The 18,476-nt window shown below is 42.4% G+C and overlaps 1 protein-coding gene across 1 annotated transcript; it reads left to right on the top strand.

Annotated features, from left to right (window-relative positions):
* Nucleotides 1-11,792: 11,792 nt before the first annotated feature.
* On the top strand, nucleotides 11,793-15,482 carry LOC114912556 (uncharacterized). Its single transcript, XM_029259946.1, has 4 exons — nucleotides 11,793-12,541; nucleotides 14,282-14,731; nucleotides 14,863-14,959; nucleotides 15,157-15,482. Exons 1-4 carry the CDS (start codon nucleotides 11,974-11,976, stop codon nucleotides 15,341-15,343), a joined length of 1,302 nt encoding a protein of 433 aa, XP_029115779.1. The 5' UTR covers nucleotides 11,793-11,973; the 3' UTR covers nucleotides 15,344-15,482.
* Nucleotides 15,483-18,476: the final 2,994 nt, after the last annotated feature.

The following is an 18,476-nucleotide window of genomic DNA, read 5'->3' on the forward strand; positions in this document are numbered from 1 at the left end:
GTTGAGATTATATGTCATGTTACAATATATATACCTGGCAGTTGACACAGTATGTAACTTGATACCTAATACAAGGCAGGTCAGAAGAAATGAAATAGGATAATGAAAGAGAAAGATTTTTTGTTAGGGATGCGAAATGTAAAAACAAGTCTTGTTCTCCGTACTGCAAGCCATGTCTGTGGCGGGCATGCATCTGTCCAGATTATTGGCTGTCAGTACCAATACAACCTCTTACCTGCATCACTGACTACCAAGGGTCCGAGTTTTGGAGTCTTGAATTCCTCAACCGGCTTTACCCCCGCTAGCCTGACAGGATTCATTGACCCAGATGTATGGGTTCAAGGTTGTGTTAATTGCCGCTGGGTGTCACATCTGTGCGTGCCATTGTGTTTGTGCGCTTCGTGTGTCTGCATGTGGGCACGGCTTCATATTATACTTATTAAAATGTAACATTCAAGAAAACGTTGTTTTAAACTAGCATGTTACAGAAATCCTCTTACTGTGGCAATGCTGCAGGGTAGAACTTTAGTAAGCATGCTGTCATTTTCTTCTTAGAGGAAGAAAATGTAAAGTTAAACTTTTAACAGAAACTTAAAATGTATAAATAAGATGTGAAATTAAAATGAGTAGATAGCATTATTAAGGCTCAAAATGATACTATATGCATGGTGTTATTTTAATAATAAAATAAATATTAATAATATTAAAATATTTTTTCTAAAGTCTTTCTAAAGGGGTAGTTAAAAGGCGGTTTTTTTTCTGATAAGGTGTGCTTAATGCTCCTTGTCAGTGTTGAATTTCGGCAAGTGAGGCATCCATAATTTACACTGCATATTTCTTATGTGCCTCTGAGATATGTTCAGTATATCTAATCCAGCTGTATTCAACCTATGCAGACTGAGTGCAGCTCATGTGTCGTTGTGACTTGGAGGAGGAAACTTTTTTCAGAATGAACCATCAGTGAGTCACCTGACCACGGGACAGCGTCACCAGCCTCGGGAGCCGTGAAGTTCCCCACCCTGGCAGCTACCCCAGGGCCGTTCCGCAGGAGCTTCCGTGCGTGTTGGCATCATCAGGTTGCCTGACAAGAGACAGCAGCTCCTCTTCACACACCTGGGACGCTCTGGTCCCGGTGCCCACAGGCCACTGAAAGGGCTGATCCTTTATTCACCCAAACTGCTCATAACTGGAATGCGGTTGAAGCCCGGCTGCACAGGACCCCATTGCTGGAGGCTGCAACGCAAACCTGGCCACATAAACGCTCTTCTTTCAGTCGTCATCAACAGTCCATACAGAATATTTGTAGACAGTGTTAGGGCTTCAGAAGTTGTTCCAGCTGATGTCAGAAATATAGAGACATTATTCCTCTATTTCACATTTTATTATCAAATGGGATGATTATTGTAATGATTATTCTTTAATCGGTTGTGTCAGTTTTGTCCAAGACAGCTTACAATAGTAGGTTTGTATAACAATCTATATAAAATAATTTACCGATTTATACATAGTTTTGGTGTTTAATGATTCTTACTGCATCATTTCATGGTAAATAACTTGACCAAGGAGTCGAATTCAAACCAGGAACCTTAGGACTGCAAGGGTGTAGAGTTAATTACAATGTTACCCAACACACCCAAAACAAATGGCACGATGGATACTTCATGTCACATAAAAACTGTTCTAAAAGTAATTTGATATTTTACTTAATATTTTATATAAAAAAAAATTCATTTAAAATTTGGTAAAAATAAATATGAATTCCTTTTAATCCCGACTGACGCCCTTTGCACGTGTGATTCTTAATTTCATAATTGATTCCAGGATTAAATGAGAAAAAATTATATAAGTTCCAGCAGTTTCCTGTTACACTAGTGTAACAGTGAGCAGAATCCACTTTCCAAAAGGAAGCACACCCAGTGCCAGGGAAGTGGAGGTCAAGCATGGGGAACACTATCTCTGCATCTGATTTATGGGTCAGGCCTCTCACATTAATTTGTTTCCACCAAAAAAAATGAATGAACAATTGTCTGTGTCCATCTCCATCTGGTATTGCACTCTTCTGTGTTTGTTTGTTTTGCTGGAACACGTTATGTCAACTGTAAATGTATTGGTGGGTGCCGCCAAAAAAGTAAAAAATGTTCAGAATACTGTGGCATATTTTTACTTTACTACTGCAATACAATTTAAGTTATACTGGAAATGTGTTTTGTCAAAAAATACACCGACTGAAATACATATTATATAAAATATAATATATAAAGTGTTTTCTTCTAAAAATGTCCTGTATATAGCCTTAAAAAATCTTAAAGTGATTATTGTAAAAAGGTAAATTAGAAAATGTTATAAACTAACATACATTTCAATAAACATTTAAATGAATACTCTTCGACACAAATAAAGGTGAGCACCTGATTTATTCATTATTTTGATATAGCACAAATACATATAATGATTGTCTTAGATTTAAATGAACTATTTACTAAAATGATGTATTTTACTGTAAGAAATGTTTTGAAATGGTTATGAAAACATATTGGGGCTTTTGGGGAATGTTTTTGGCGTCTAGCACATTGTCAGAGCACGGCTGACAGACGGACGCTGGATTTCTGCGGTCCCCGCAAATTGCCTTTGTTGCCCTGCTTCCAAGCCCCCGGGGCGAATGTTTGCCCCATTTCACAGAGGGGGGCACAGGGGGGCTAATGGGACCCTAACAATGATGCAGGCCTGACTGCAGCACACCCAGCACACTCTGACCAACATCCCCACGCTCATCTCACACCTAACGTTTCCATCCGAATGCCAAACCGGCACGGAGTCCCTTCGCTTGATGACGGTCCATATGCCTTAGCGCCGTGTTATTCCTTGATGTCTCAATGGACATACCGTAGCGGGAAAGGCAAAGGTCGCCTTGTATTGTGCAGCCGCGTGTGGCGTATGTGTACAAGCTTTGCCGACGTGCCGCATGTGAGTTTTAGTGCGTGCGCCCTGTTTGTGTGTCTCCTGGCTCAGTGGCTGCAGAGACTTGGTGTACCCTGGGCTGAGGAAGGTTGTTGCCTCGCTCTCTGTGAGTGTGTGTGTGTGTGTGTGTGTCTGTGTGTGTGTGTGTGTGTGTGAGAGAGAGAGAGAGTGCCAGTCCCAGGGCTGGCTGCCCCAGCGTGTAGCTCCCAGGGAGATCCGTGACCGACGCTCCTCAAGTTGAGGGTTCATCCTCAGTTCAGCACAAGGTTCAACTGCCGGTCAGCGGACTGCTGCTACCAGGCTCTCTCCAGCTTTCTTTTTTGTCAGCATTAAGCAATCAGGCAGCACTAACAAAGTGATGTATTAAAAACAGGCACTGGGTTATTTTTACTGCCAGGGCCTATTGAGCCGCTAAAGTCGCTCTGTGCCGCCTTGTTTGCTGGGAAAGACAGACTTCAGCCGTGCGCATACATCTTAAACAGTTTGTTTCTGTTCAGACTCGCTTTCCTTCAGTATATGTGTATTTCCCAGAGATAACATCTTCATTCATATTTTGATTCTCACGTCTGTGAAGCAGCTGGTTGCCTTTTCGTTTAGACAACAGTTTATAGGCATCAAATGCGCTCGTGATTTTTACACTTGCCTTGGAAGCAGGTGGCATGGACGTTAAGTAGAAGCGGATACACGTCAGTTTCCGAGAAAAGGCACGGAAGAAGTGAAATTTCAGAGGGTACATCTGAAACTCACATGGCATTTACAAGAAGAGAGAAGTTTACACTGTTATCAGAAATATCGCTGTAACCTCAGCGTATCTCACTTCATCCGCTGAGGAAGAGAGAGGGCTGCACTAGGATCTGACCTCAACATGACTCACACTGCTGTGAGGTTCAAGCCAAAGTCGACGAATCCTTCGGCCAAAACATGAGCTCTGTGTGAAGTCTAGGGTGGCATTAAACACGTGCAAACATATTCAACTACACAAAGTTATGACATCACCAAAAAAAAAAAAGATTAAATCTCTTCATGGTACAAAAAGTCAGTTTATTACACTTTCATTCGTGAAGTACACAGTAACACTGAAACAGGAACTGAGCAGTAATCTTATTTAGTGAATGTGCCCTACGTCCACACCTGTGACACACACGAGTAATACCTTTTCAGTCATTTCATGAATCTTCACGGCTACATGTATATTTGCTTGTATTTAATTAGCAGAACCTTTTCTTCAAAGCAACATACAAAGGTATCAGACAGCTTGTCCAGCTTTGCCATGTGTTCTTTTAACTTTACCATGGACGTGTTGCATAAATCACCAGTAACACTAACTTTTCCAATGAACAATAGTTTATGAATCTATGACAGATTAACTCTCCTCATTTCTATGATAACTAAAGGTTAACAGCAGACACTTTTCTCCAAAGCGACTTCCAATGAACTCTATGCAGTCTTATCAGCCCACACACCTTATTCACCAAGGTGATTTACACTGCTAGATACACTACTTACAATGGGTCACTCATCCATGCACCAGTGGAACACACTCTGACTCTCTCAGTCACCCACACACTATGGGTGAACCTGAACAGCATGTCTTTGGACTGTGGGAGGAAACCAGAGCACCCGGAGGAAACCCACGCAGACACGGGGAGAACATGCAAACTCCACACAGACTGAGCGGGATCAAGCCCACGTCCTCTGACACCACTCAGGTGTTGTGAGACAGCAGCGCTACTCGCTGTGCCGCCACGTCACCCGTTAAAGAGCGAACATTCGTTTCAAACTAAAACACTTCCTCCAAAGTCCTCACAACCGAGATAGCTTTTGTGTCAAGGCAAATCTGTTTTGATAATGGCGTCGCGCATTGAAAATGCAAACGGCTGAATAACTGTACTCAGAGGTGTCAATAAGGGAAACTGCTGTTGTACCTGCAAACAAGTTCACCTGTAAACTGTTAAAGCATCAAACTTAGCCGTACAAACAAGCAAAATGGCATGTTACGTAGGTTTCTTTGCATAGAAGTGTCTCTGAAGCTCAATAAATAATTCAAACTGATATTGCATTTGTCTTTGTACATTAGGACTGAGCTGTTAACACGGCTCTTGGGGGGGAGCGAGAACCAGAATGTTTCCGCAAGGATACATGATGGCTGGAAATGGGAAGCATTTAAGTGGGGCACTACAGTGACACCAGATTGCTTTCCCTTTACCAGCTCGGAGGGATGTAGGCTTAAACAATTAGCATACAAGTAGAGCTTAGAGCAGTAGAAGCTGTACATAACAGCGGCAAATGAAATGTGACAGGACACTCAAGACTGACAACTAGATGGGTCGTATACGCAACACTGATTTGACATTACAAACGTCTAATGCCGCTATTAGGTGCGTAGTAGCCTCAGATTTCTGTAGTTTCAAATCAGCGAATATTTTCTAGGAGGACGTAATTGATTTTGTCAAGGATGTGAAAAAGCCGCTTTACGAAATCTTCGCGTTCACGTCGTTGTCTCTATGTATTATGATGTGCCACTGAAAACTCGATTATTAGAATATTCTTTTGGCTTTCCGACAGCAAAAACGCTAGAGCAGGAAAACGCTGCATTTGATCAAACCTCAGAATTTCGCACACTGATGGAGGTGCTCAGTCCGCAGTTTGTCTAAATTTACAGAGCTCGAAACAACCTTTGTCAACCCAGCGCATTAGCTAGAGCGAATCGGCTCTACTGACCTCTTCTTCTACGGTCTCATTAACAAAGGAAAGCAAAGCCTGGGTAACCTTAAGTAACCTTACCATGTAATTGGGTTCAAGGTAAATGACCTGAGAGCAGGGGGTGTCCAGGGTTAAGGTCGGCGTGTCGGGTAAAAGGGTACCATTTAATCACAGATGGGGCCTAGAAATCCAGACCCAGAGCTTGTCCTGTCAGGGTGGCCAGCCCAGGAACGGTCAGCAGGGTGAAGGGGCAGTTGCTAGGCAACACATACCCAAAATTGGGGTCCACCAAGCTTTTAACCTTAGTACAAATCAATACGGACAGCGGTACGGCTAATAATGGTCATACAGATGGGGAACAATGTCTCAGTGAGTGCCTAAGGCTACCTTGCAGGCTCAGTAGGCTCCCCAGGAGAAATGCATGTGGAGAGGAGTGATTAATGAAAAATGGCCAGAAAAGCATTTCAGTGAAGTGGCCCCTTCACTTTTTAAGTCCGGTAAGTGATGAATGAGGAGCGCCGACTTGGGTTCAACTCACTGGACCTGGCAGACCTGGCTGTTGTCATGGGACCAGGAGCCGTCAGAATTAAAAAGCTTGTAAAAAATGGGCCCCGCACATGCCCCCGGATTGCTCAAATATGAATCCATCTGCCGTTGAAAACGTGGCCCGATCACAAATCAACTCAAAACTTCAAAAGAGACACTTTCCGAAAACAACATTTTTGCCAGACCCAGACTTTTAAAATGAAACTCTGACTTACAAGTAAAGTAGTAACAAGTAAATACATTCAGCTGATGAATCTTCTTATTTTCTGTTCCTAGCTATCATCTCAGTGATACTCTCAGGCGTTTACGCTGCTACACATTATTTATGAGCATATTTCTCACTCAGCATTAATATTTTTTGCAGAGTGTTCATTAGGCTTAACATTTAGTAATTACACTGATGAGTTCCTAACAATTGCACCCCCCAACATAAGGTCCAAATCTAAGTCTAAATCTAAACCTAAATCAAAATCTAAATCCATAAATAGGTTTGTGTTTCTCTTCTTAGCTTGTTAATAAACCTTCTTTGCCTTAAACCTTGTTGTAAAACTGTTATATTTATTCTGTTTCATAACCGAATGATGTCTGATAAAATATGGTTTGGGCTAAATTCATCCTGCAGAGAATTAAAGGTTTAATCATCTATCGGTGATAATTTATTGTTGTTCACCTGGGTAGAATTTAAGATTTTTCTTCTTGCACAAGAAGAATAATAATGTTGACATTTTCATTTTGTTTTAACATATTACTATTGTGGGCCAAAATTCACACAGATGCTTCAGTGGATAGCTGTCATCTGTGACCTTCACTAATGAAAGCTACCTGTCCAAACATTGCCGCAAAATTTTCTGAGTGAATGCACTAATTATCTCTGTTTGCAAAACAGTGACTTGGCCCAGCAATAATTATTTCATATATATTCTGGCATTGGGAAATCAAAACATAGAATGTTGAGAATGATTTGTTTAGAATAATAATGCTGACATTTTGATTTTGTTTTTAACATATTATTATAGTGGGCCAAAATTCACAGAGATGCTTTAACTCAAATGATTGATACAGAAAGTATTTTCTGTGATAATCCACATATCTGAGATAAAGACATCCTATGAACGAGTTGCCTTAGTGTTCCAGGCCAGTACCGCCCAAAGGCTATACAGATATTTGAGAAAAATGGACATCAACACATTTGAATTATACAATATATTCTACAATGAACATGTGAACCTGTTAATATTTAATACTTTCCTGACATGGGCCTCCAGCAGTTCAGCTCCTGACATGTAGTCTTTGAGAAAACCGACTCAGTAATTTACTTAGTGCTGTATTACCTTTTAGGATGACACATTGTCTGAAAGCTGACTTCTAGATATATATTAATTACATAAGCTCGTTCTGCATCTCCTAAAACAGGATGTTACAAAGACAAAAATAAGAGATGTTTTCAAGCACAAATCTATGTACATGTGTTATTACAATGGAAGTAAGGAGTGTGTTCACTGTTTATTGGTCAGTTTTTCTCCCATCTTCACCAAGCTGTAAATGTGCACTCGCTCTCCTTCTCCAACTCCTTCCTCCAATTTATTACCTGCCATCTCTGACCTGAACCGTGACCTTCCCCCAGCATAAGCACGTTTCAATGAAGACAAAAGATTTATTTAACAAATAAATCACTGCATACTGAATGGCTCCAGAGAACATGAGGTCAATGTCATGCAAGAGGTAAAAATTAAATGACAAAGACTGTGATCTCAGACCAGAGCAAGTGGCTTTTTTAATGTAGCATCTTATGTCCCCATGTAATGTTTAAACCTCCCACATGATGCAGGAATAATCTGAAGATAAACGGAAGAACCATATGCCATCATAAAGAATAAGAATACTATGAAAACCTGTTGGTTTTGCACATTTCAGAGGTCAAAACTATGACCTCCTATTGGTTGTTTTGAATATATATATATATATATACAGTATATATATAAATATATAGGGCTGTAAGCAGAAGTCCAATTAGCTACTGTTCCGGTGGGAATACGATGGAATGGTGGAAATCCGCCCCACAGCTGCAGTATTACTACAGCCTCCTGTCCTATTGCTGACCTTAAAAGCTTGCCCAGATGTCCTGCTTGCATCACTCAAAACAAAGAAATCAGGTGACACTTCTTATTTGGAATAGGTCTACTTAGCTCTGACAGGTGACAATTCTTATTTGGAGATCTTGTGTTCACCAGCTGAGAATATCCTCTCCCAACTAGTGACTTTACAATTAATTTAAATACTCAGAATCAAAGTTTTAAAATGGTTATTTTTTTTACCAAAAGGAAGTTCAAGAGTGCTAGTAATATAATAGTGATAATGGTCATGGTGTAATAACATTTGTTCTTAGCACACGATAAAAATACGGGTCTTAAAAGGTTGCTTTTATTTTACATTCCTGGCAGTTACCCTTAGGAAATAAGACCACACAAATCGAGGCCACTGATCACTTAGCGCATACACAGGGATGGATTAATCAAAAGGAAAATCAGTGGTCCATTTAACCTTTCTACTTTGTCAAAAAAAGACATACTACACCTATCATACTATTAATTCTTTATTTATATCCAGCTTGAAAATTCATTAATTTTAAAATGCAAGTTTTGCTACCAAATGTATTAAAAGTACTGTCACTGCTGCCCATTCATTAATTTCTAAATATGCTTGACGTGGGTCAAATACTTGTTCTCTCAATCAATTTAAAAAAAAAAAAAATCCTGCGGCAATTCTGGCTTATTTCTTTTTATTAGTTCACCCGGTTATAAGTTAAAAACCAACAGGACCTCTATGTTCCTGGCAGGAGAAAAGTATCTTTGGTTTCCCTTACACCTGTGTTTTTTTGCATTTTCCCCCTTATTTGACGTGCATCCCTCTGACATGATCTCCTGAAATATTCCTCTCAGATTTCCTCTTTGCTCTTGTTCCTTTCAGCATGCAAGTTTCTGCCTGACCTTCTCCATCTCAGTCTCCCTACATGTGCTCCATCAGTTCTCCCCATCCCTCAGCCTCCTGTCCGTTGCCCACCCCACCCCCCCCCTTCCCTCCATCTTCCTCCTCCTCCTCTTCTCTCAACGCTGGCCTGTCAGAGTTTTAGGGAGCCGCTGAGCTGTGAAATCGCACAAATTGCTGTTGCTTTACGTTTGGCCGGGGCAACCGAGAGAGAGAAAGAATAAGGGGTGAGAGAGAAAGAGAAAAGGGTAGATTTTCTGCTCCAACACTTCCGAACCTTTTCTGCTCCCCCCATGTAAACACACACATTTCCCCATCCCAGCCCTCCTGAATTCACTCATACGCTTACACACGCACACACTCACATCTGCTATACCCCACCCCCACACGCACACCCTCGAACATACGAGACGCCCTCGCGGACCCACACCTCCACCACCTCCCTTCAGTGTCCGGGTCAGTTGACAGTGCAGGATGGAGCAGCAGTGCCGCTCCATTAATAAGGCCGGCAGACCTGGGGGAGCGCTTTGGCTCCTCTTTACAAGTGCACGCCCCCAGTGTAACTGTGAGGTGAGGAGCAAGGTGAAGGTCCGCTGGGCTACTGCCTCACACCAAGTAAATGTGCTTGTTTTCACTGTTCAGTGAACACTTCCTTCTGGGCTCTGTGTTCCTCGAACATTTAGCGGTAAAATATCAGTTCGCACAGTCTGCTCAGCCCTCAGGTTGTGCTCATGCAGCACACATCATTATGTACTAATTGTGCATTTACACTGTTAATACAAATATATATATATATATATATATATGTGTCTGAATAACTCTTCCAGTTTTCTCATTTCGCTTGTTTCTTCCTTACACCCTACAGCACAGGATTTATGAGAGCAACAAAGCCTCCGCTGTTGTTGAGGACATCTCCTTGTACCCTGATGGTTTTTTGTTCAAGCCCCACTTTCCACTGCTGTAGTACCAGTAAAAAAAAATGGGTCAAATACAGAATAAAATTGCCAGTTCAGAAACAAATTAACAACGACTTCAGAAGAAGGGGGTGGAAAATCAGAAAAACCCGACTACTTGCTAAATACCGCCCTCTTATGGAGGAAGGCTGACACTGCACTTTGCCGTTTTTGGGTTAAGAAACAGTTCTGACTCGAACCTTCACAACAGATTGCTCAGCCACACAGTTGAAGAAGAAATCGTTGTAGGAACACTTCTCTCTGCAATTAGGATCAAAGTGTTTTTCTCTGTGACTGTCGTATAACATCATCATGCTAACAAGTATTCACGGGGCAGCTGGTAATATCCGTTTATATTACATTTATTCATTCAGCTGATGCTTCTCTCCAAAGTAACTTCCTTACTCTTTTTTATCAGTATACAGCTGGTTAATTTTACCATACCAATTGAGGGCAAGTACCTAGTTCAAAGGTACTATAGCTGGAGGTAAGACTTGAACCTGTGACCTGACTCCAAAGGCTACAGATCTAACCACTACATTACCAGCTGTTCATAGTGGTCAGAATCATCACTCTGCAACTGAAGGACCCCCAACTCCTACTGTAGTACCCTCAAGCAAGATATTTATAGTACTGTAAGAGTAAATGAGTACAGTAAATAACTGTATGTAGGCATACAAACCTAACATTGTAAGTGACCTAGAGGAAAGGGGTGATAAATGGAAGTTAATAATGCACTGTTACCTCGTTTTACCAAAATTCGCGTTATGGATTTAAGCGTACAATAATTTCAAAGTTTAATTATTTTTAAATGCATTTTCTTCACATTTCTATTTTCCGAATTTGTGCAACGTGGAGCTGAAGTTACCTGTATTTCCACCTGCCACCATTAGTTGGCAGCAAAATGCACTCAGATAGGCTAGAAACCACAAAGGCAAGACCGCCTTGATTCTACACACTTCTATTAGTATTTACAGCTACTCTTTGGTGTTCCAAGGGGTGCGGTGGCACAGTGGGTTGGACCAGGTCCTGCTCTCTGGTAGGTCTGGGGTTTAAATCCCACTTGGGGTGCCTTGTCACAGACCGGTGTCCCGGTGTCCCAGCCCTATGCCCTGTGTTGCTGGGTTAGGCTCTGGCTCCATTGTATGGGACAAGCGGGTGTGTGTGTTCCTGCATCTGGTGATCAATGACAAAATGAGGAACACTGTGCACATGTTCATGAACAATGATCAGCATTGAATAAGCAAATAAAATATTTATTTCCAGTCAATACTTAAATTACTCGTTTTTAATGAGGTTAACACAAATGTCAAAACTGAGAATTTTTGTTGCTATATCTGAGACAATTACAGAAACCACCCAGTAAATAGATGAATATTTATTACTGCAGATGAATGAGAAGAAGGAAAACAATATGTTCATTCATGCATTCATTCATGCATTCATTCATGCATTCATTCAATGAAAAAGGCCCCATATACTGTAGATCACCACACCCTGGCGCTTTGATATAAAAACACAGAACGCGTTTCAGAAACAGTCTTTGTGCAGTTCGCAACACAGCCACACGGGGGCGCTTCGGCACACCGCAGAAACACGGTCTCCGTGCGGTTTACATAGAGAGCCACACGAGGGCGGTCTAGCTTATCGGTAGAACCTTCCGAGAACCTTTGAGCCACGGAAGTAAATGTTCCAAATCCCTTTTGCACGCTCTTTAATGGCAGCACTGGGAGAAGGTACAAGTGACATTTTGTAACAAGTAAACCCATTCAGAATTGAAGTGTGCGAAAACCGTATCGTCGTTTCGCTGCACACGCCGGTGAGATAAATGTCTGACTTACTGCAGCACGATGAATATACCGGCTTCAAAAGCGAAGAAGAACGTCAGCGCCGCACAGGCTGCGCTTTCCGGTGCGGTAATGAGCGTCTTTACAGACTGATCGCGAACGCAAACGCCGGAGCAGCGCCGGCGGGGAGCGACGCGGCGGATCCCGGCTTGTTGTTCTCCAACGAGGAGGACGTGCGCCAGATCGAAGAGGCCGTGAAAGCGGCCATAGCGACGGTCGTGAAGGTCTTCTGCTCCGTGAGCGATGCGAGGATGCAGGAGTGCCGGAGGGAAGCGGCCGAGAGGCAGCGAGAGAACCGCCGGCTCAGGGTCCGGCTGGCAGCGGCCGAGACGGAGCTGCTGTGGCTGCGGCGACTCGCGGGGCCGCTAGAGGGCGCCGGAGCGGCGGACGGAGACACGCGGGCCGCCCGACGCCTCCACTCCGATCCGCCTGCAGCCGAGAGGGCGGAGAGGGCGGAGAAGAAGAGTGCGGTTGGCGACGACAAGTCAGCTTCGCGGAGTGTGGATCAGGAGCTGCTTCTTGAACCGCTGTCGAGACGGGCCGCGGAGAGTGAGTGTCCTGATTTACTCCTTACTCAGCGGGGGGTCACGGGGGTGGTCTCAGGAAGAGATGACCGTGTGTCAGTGTTGGGTCATCAGCAGCTGTCATGATTTCCAGGTGTTCCTCACCAGTGGGGGGTAATTTTACTCGCGCTATCTCGGGTAAGTACCTTGCTTCAGGGCAGCCAGAGGTGGGATTAAAACCTGCAACCTTTGGGTCCAGCAGCTCAAACCACTGCAGTACCACCAGGCCCCAGCTGTCCATGATATGGCAATGAGTTCTGTGTGAACGGAGTCTTAGAATTTACATTTATTTATTTAACAGACACTTTTCTCCAAAGCGACTTTGAATGAACTCAATGTAGTGTTATGAGCCCACACACCTTATTCACCGTGGTGACTTACACTGCCAGATACACTACTTACACTGGATCACTCATCCATACACCAGTGGAACACACTCTCTCTGTCACTCACACACTAGGGGTGAACCTGAACAGCATGTCTTTGGACTGTGGGAGGAAACCAGAGCACCCAGAGGAAACCCACGCAGACCCGGGGAGAATGTGCAAACTCCATACAGACTGAGCAGGGATCAAACCCATATCCTCTCGCACCATCCAGGTGCTGTGAGACAGCAGCATCACTTGCTGTACCACCGTGCCGCCCTTAAAGCAAATGGTTATATACAATTCTCTAGTAACGCTGCACCTTGTCATCTGCTATTGTCTTGTGGCACTTCGAAGCTGCACACACTGTACTCTGTGTGGCTGAATACACTGGCTCCTCACCTTACAAAAACAACTGTTTGTTAGTATCTCACACATTCAGTAAAAGCTACATGGTGCAGAGATCCCTCCATTTAGTCATGGGTCAGGCTGCATAAAAAAATCCTCGATAAGTAATCAAAAAGCATTTGTAACACTTTGGTCCTGCTGTCTGTTATCAATAAGCACTTGTCCAGAGCAGCGTCAAGGTGGTGCAGAGGCAGGAACGCCCTGGACAGAACGTCAGCGCTTCAGTGTAACACTTATTTTGGAGCTCAAATATTTACATTTATTAATTTAGAAGACACTTTTCTCCAAAGCGACGTACACCTCACAGAAAATACAACGAATGTGTGCATTACGTCAACAGACTACGTTAAAGTTAAAACTACTCAAAGCGAATATTTCCACACCCTCCCATTCACTGCCAGTATTTGACTGGTTGATTATGGTCCTAATTGTTGCAGCTTTACTTTTTAGCTTTATTTATTATCTACACTGTGAACAAAAACTTGAAAAAAATCAGTAAAATTCTCTGTGACCATAAACTCCTATTCAGTGCCGGTTTGTGACCATTTCATCCCATAAACATGCAGCGTTATCTTGAGACTGTTCATCAAAACTAACGAAAACTAAAGACATGCAGTAAACACCGTGGTAACCAGTTGAATCGAGTTGCTCCCTCACTCCTGATCTGTCTGACTGCATTTTACTGCCAGAATTCCTGGAACTAATGGTTTGGAAACGCACATTTCTTTTGCTGTGCAACAAACAAATTTTCGAATCTAAAACGAAGAAAGCGTCGTTAAAAATAAACAAGGAATGTTCGTGTCTTTAAAAATTCACAATACGAATGTTTTGAACAAGGAGCCAGTGTACTCTTATTAATGAACAAAGTCATAAAATTGTTTCCATTAGTACTGCTCTTGTGGAAAACGTGAGTACGTAAATGTAACGGGTTTATCCGTGGCTTATATTCACAGGTCCTTGTGAGAGGACAGTTACCCCGGTAAACCCTCCAGCTAGGAATGATGCAGCACGCATTCCAGAGGTTTCCTTCACTGAGGTTTCTGATCAGCAGGGTCACGGGAGGAAGCCAAAAAGCGTCTCCCGCTCTGAAGTCCACTCGGAGCCGGAGAGGAACCCCAGGCTCTCCGCAAGCCCAGGAAAGCATCTCCATATGAAAGAAGAGCCTTCTGACTTTGAAACCGTGTATGTCAAGTGGGAGGTGTGTGAGGAGCATGTCAGAAGACAGGAGGATGACCCCGGGTCTAACCGTCTCTTGCGGAAAAAGGACGAGCCGCATATAAGCCCTGTATCTTTCGGCACGTTACCGTCCCCTGGAGCTGGACCTCAGGACGCTGCGGATGCCCATGACGCCAGCTTGGTGCCATCTGCTCTGTTGGGCAGGACAGCGGTGACCTCGCTGGCTCGTAAGTAGAACGTCTTGGCGCGTTAGGATCGTAGGCACATATGAGCTCTTTGCCGTCATAAGAATGTGTTTTATATCAAATACCATTTGAGGCTCAGGGTCCTTTTGACGTTAATGTTGCTGTGATTTTAGAGAGGCTGTCAAACCGAGAACGGCAGAAGCGGTACAGGGAGAAAATCCGAGCGGATCCTGAGCGGCAGCGGATTTACAGGGAGAAGGACCGCTGCAGGTATGGCCACCTCGTTTTCATCTTCTCGCTTGCAGGGTGTTACTCTGCTGTGATAATGGTGTTTGTTTGCATGTTGTCCAAAGTGGAAAAGTGACGGTAACTGAACAAAAATGAATATTTGAATCCAAGCTTGGCATGTTCCCACTCTCATTTTTTGCAGATTTGCCAGTAGCAGCTTTTAACAAACCTTTTTACAGATACCAGAAGAGGAGGAAGCTGATCTGTGAACTGCCGGAACAAACTCAGAAGCTCCGAAGGCAGGCGTGGAGGGAGGCGGCAAGGCGCCATCGTGCCCGGAAAAAATCCTGCCTCCAAATCGCCCAGTTTCCAAGCCTCGGGAACGTAGAATCAGCTATTAATTCAACGGGTCACCCGGAAAGCTAGCGGCGATACGGCCCCGTTACGGGGCCATCCGGACTCCTCGCGATGATGAGTTCTCCGACAGCGAACTCGGAAAGCTCAAAAAAATGTACTCATCTAGGTAGCTTTTTATGTACTCTTTGCGATTTTAACAATGACGCGCTCTGGCAAACGTCTCATTCGTCTTCCTGTATAACTTATTAAAAATCGAGACTGAAACTTTGTAGTGCTTGTCTGTTGATGTAAGTCGCTGCCTCGGAAGGGTAACTGTACGTATCGAGATCCTTCGCTCGGTGCTGTCAGCGTAAGGTTCTTGCAACGGAATATCGCGCTGATGTTAATCAAAGAAACGCTAATGAAGACACTTTCCATAGGTATTATTTCAAAAGCCTTTTGGTTTTATTCATTTCATTTGCCAGTGTCTGCAGGCATTTTCTATAGGATATTAAGTTTGTATTCTATATAACTTGTACACCCATACAGAATTTGCCTAGTGTGAAATGTACTCTAATATCAAGGATGTTCAAGGTCCTTCATAGGAGGAAAGCCTTTGTTATGCATATAAGGCATAATTTGTTTATAACTTAAAAAAATACATTACTTACCAGTAATGTTTAGTAAATAGTATCTGATGGTAGATATAACACTTGTGTTTTGCAGATCAGTTGCTTTTGTTTCTTTTCCAGAACCATTATCGGCAGTATTTAAGTAAAAATGATGGATGAATATTTTGTTTTGCTGTTCTAGTACTGCAAAGGAAATGCGTGCGCACACACACACACAGTCTAAAACCTCTTGTCCTAGGTGAGGTTGCGGGGAGCCAGAGCCTAACCTGGCAACACAGGGCGTAAGGCTGGAGGGGGAAGGGGACACGCCCAGGACGGGACGCCAGTCCATTGCAAGGCACCCCAAGCGGGACTCGAACCCCAGACCCACTGGAGAGCGGGACCCGGTCCAACCCACCTGGAAATAAATATTTTATTTGCTTATTCAACGCTGATCATTGTTCATGAACATGTGCACAGTGTTCTTCATTGCGCGACCACGCCTCCCTGCAAAGGAAATAGATTCATCTAAAAAATCAAAAAAGAAGAAAACAGTTTCAAGATCTGGCATAGAGATCAGCCTCTAGAGTTACATATTTGAGTCCAAAGAAGCACAAATACTTATCACACAGAGAAGAGTCCTCAGAACACTGATGTTTATTGAAAGATTTTTGAAAACTTGAAATATCAACTGCTCCTGTTCAACAGCAATGTTTTGACGGACATTCATTCATTTACCTGACACTTTTCTCCAAAGCGACTTATTTACTCATTTATACAGCTGGGTAATTTTACAGTAAGTACTTTGCTCAAATGCACTACAGTCAGAGGTGGTGATCAAACCCACAACCTTTGTATCCAAAAGCATTATTACTAACCACTACGCTACCAGCTGTCTCTATTTTCCGTGCCAAAGCTTTTCAGTTTTCATTCCGAGTTGGAGTTCTTGTGCCAGTACAGTGTGTGAAACAGTACATGCACAACATTTAAATTTGGTTTCTGCTCTGTTCATTAAAAAACATCATACCATCGATGGCATTAGTGCTGCTAACATGTCGGAAGTTTGGATTCAGTAACTCCTCCGAATGGCAAGATGACCAGCAACTGTAAATTCTATACATTCTTATTGATTATACAGTGCTCACCTGTCTGATAATCTTTATATTCTTAGAAACAGAGGAAAATGTATAGAAGTTATATAATGTGATTTCTGCACTGTGGACAAGGAGATGATGCTCATGCATTTGGTCTGTGAAAAGTAAGCAACAGTATAAAGGTAAGTTCACCATCAAGATTATTGAGGACACCGGACACGACTATTCTCTACTCATATGGGTCACCAGAAGGGAGTGAGTAATGAGGTTAAAGCCAACCATTATATCGCTATATCAAATTACTGATCACTTAATGTGGATTACAATAAGAAGGGAGTTTGGGAGGATGGATCAATCAAATAGTTGTGCTTAAGTTTCATCATATGTTGTGACAAATTTTAATTGCTTTATTAGTTTAGCTATTGCTGCTTTAATGATGCAATTTTAATAACAATTAGTGGTGTTCCTTATTTCAATTTTATTGATTTTTATGTAATTCAGCATCTGCATAAAAATATTTATAGTCAAAGGTGGGGTGTATTATTTTTGTTGAGAACAAATATACATTATGGCTTTGGGAATTACAATATTTTTTTACACCATCTAAGGAAAGAAAGGCATGCAATGTTGATGGTGGTATTGCAGTTGCACTGAAAAACAGAACTAATTGATGAATGGGGTGGTGTAATCCATATTTGATTTTGCAATATATAATTACAGTATGTATTGAGCGCAAAAACTTTTGTTAACCGCTTGTCTCAGTGAGGGTCACAGGTGTCCAGAGCCTATCCTGGAGGTACAGAGCTCAGGGCTAGTAAGGTTCCATGCCCACTGAGCAGCCACGGAGCTGTGAGGTGCCAGTTTTACCCACTCTGTCCTGTAAAACCTTATAGGGCCTCTAAGTTGTGCAGTAGCTTACCAGCCAATGTAACAGATTGTTCGGCAAAATTTATCATTTATCCCCCTTTTAACTCTCCAGGGTGCCAGCATATATAGGAGGAACTTTAAGAGGTTTAGACCTAAAAGCTCTTACCATCTGTGCTACTTGACCCTGACCCACCCCGAAGGTCTCCTGATGCTATGGAAACTGCTTTTTGCATTTTTTGCACATTTAATGCACATTTTGCATGTCTTTAGGCTATGTGAATTATTCTCAGTTAGGCAGCCTTAGAAAAGCCTTTTTACAAATATAAAGTATATCTGTACTTTATTTTTTTGTAGAAATATAAATTGAATAAAATTACATTTTAAAGTGAAAAAAAAAAACACTAGTAATATATGTAAAGCAAACTCAGTCATACTATTTGTTAAAACAAGTGTGACTATTATAACCTGTAAGACCACCTGTCTGATATTGAGCACATTTGATCATATGTATTTTGAGCACTCTACAAAGAGTTGGAAAAGTATTTTTTTTGCTAGATGTTAATACTTAGATTTGACTAAGAACCTATAAGCACCACCTTACTCAACCACTGGAGATGCTATTTTGCAATTTTTTTTAATCATTAACCATTA

The sequence above is a fragment of the Scleropages formosus genome, chromosome 18 (genome assembly GCF_900964775.1).
Source record: "Scleropages formosus chromosome 18, fSclFor1.1, whole genome shotgun sequence".
NCBI classification, from domain to species: Eukaryota; Metazoa; Chordata; class Actinopteri; order Osteoglossiformes; family Osteoglossidae; genus Scleropages; species Scleropages formosus.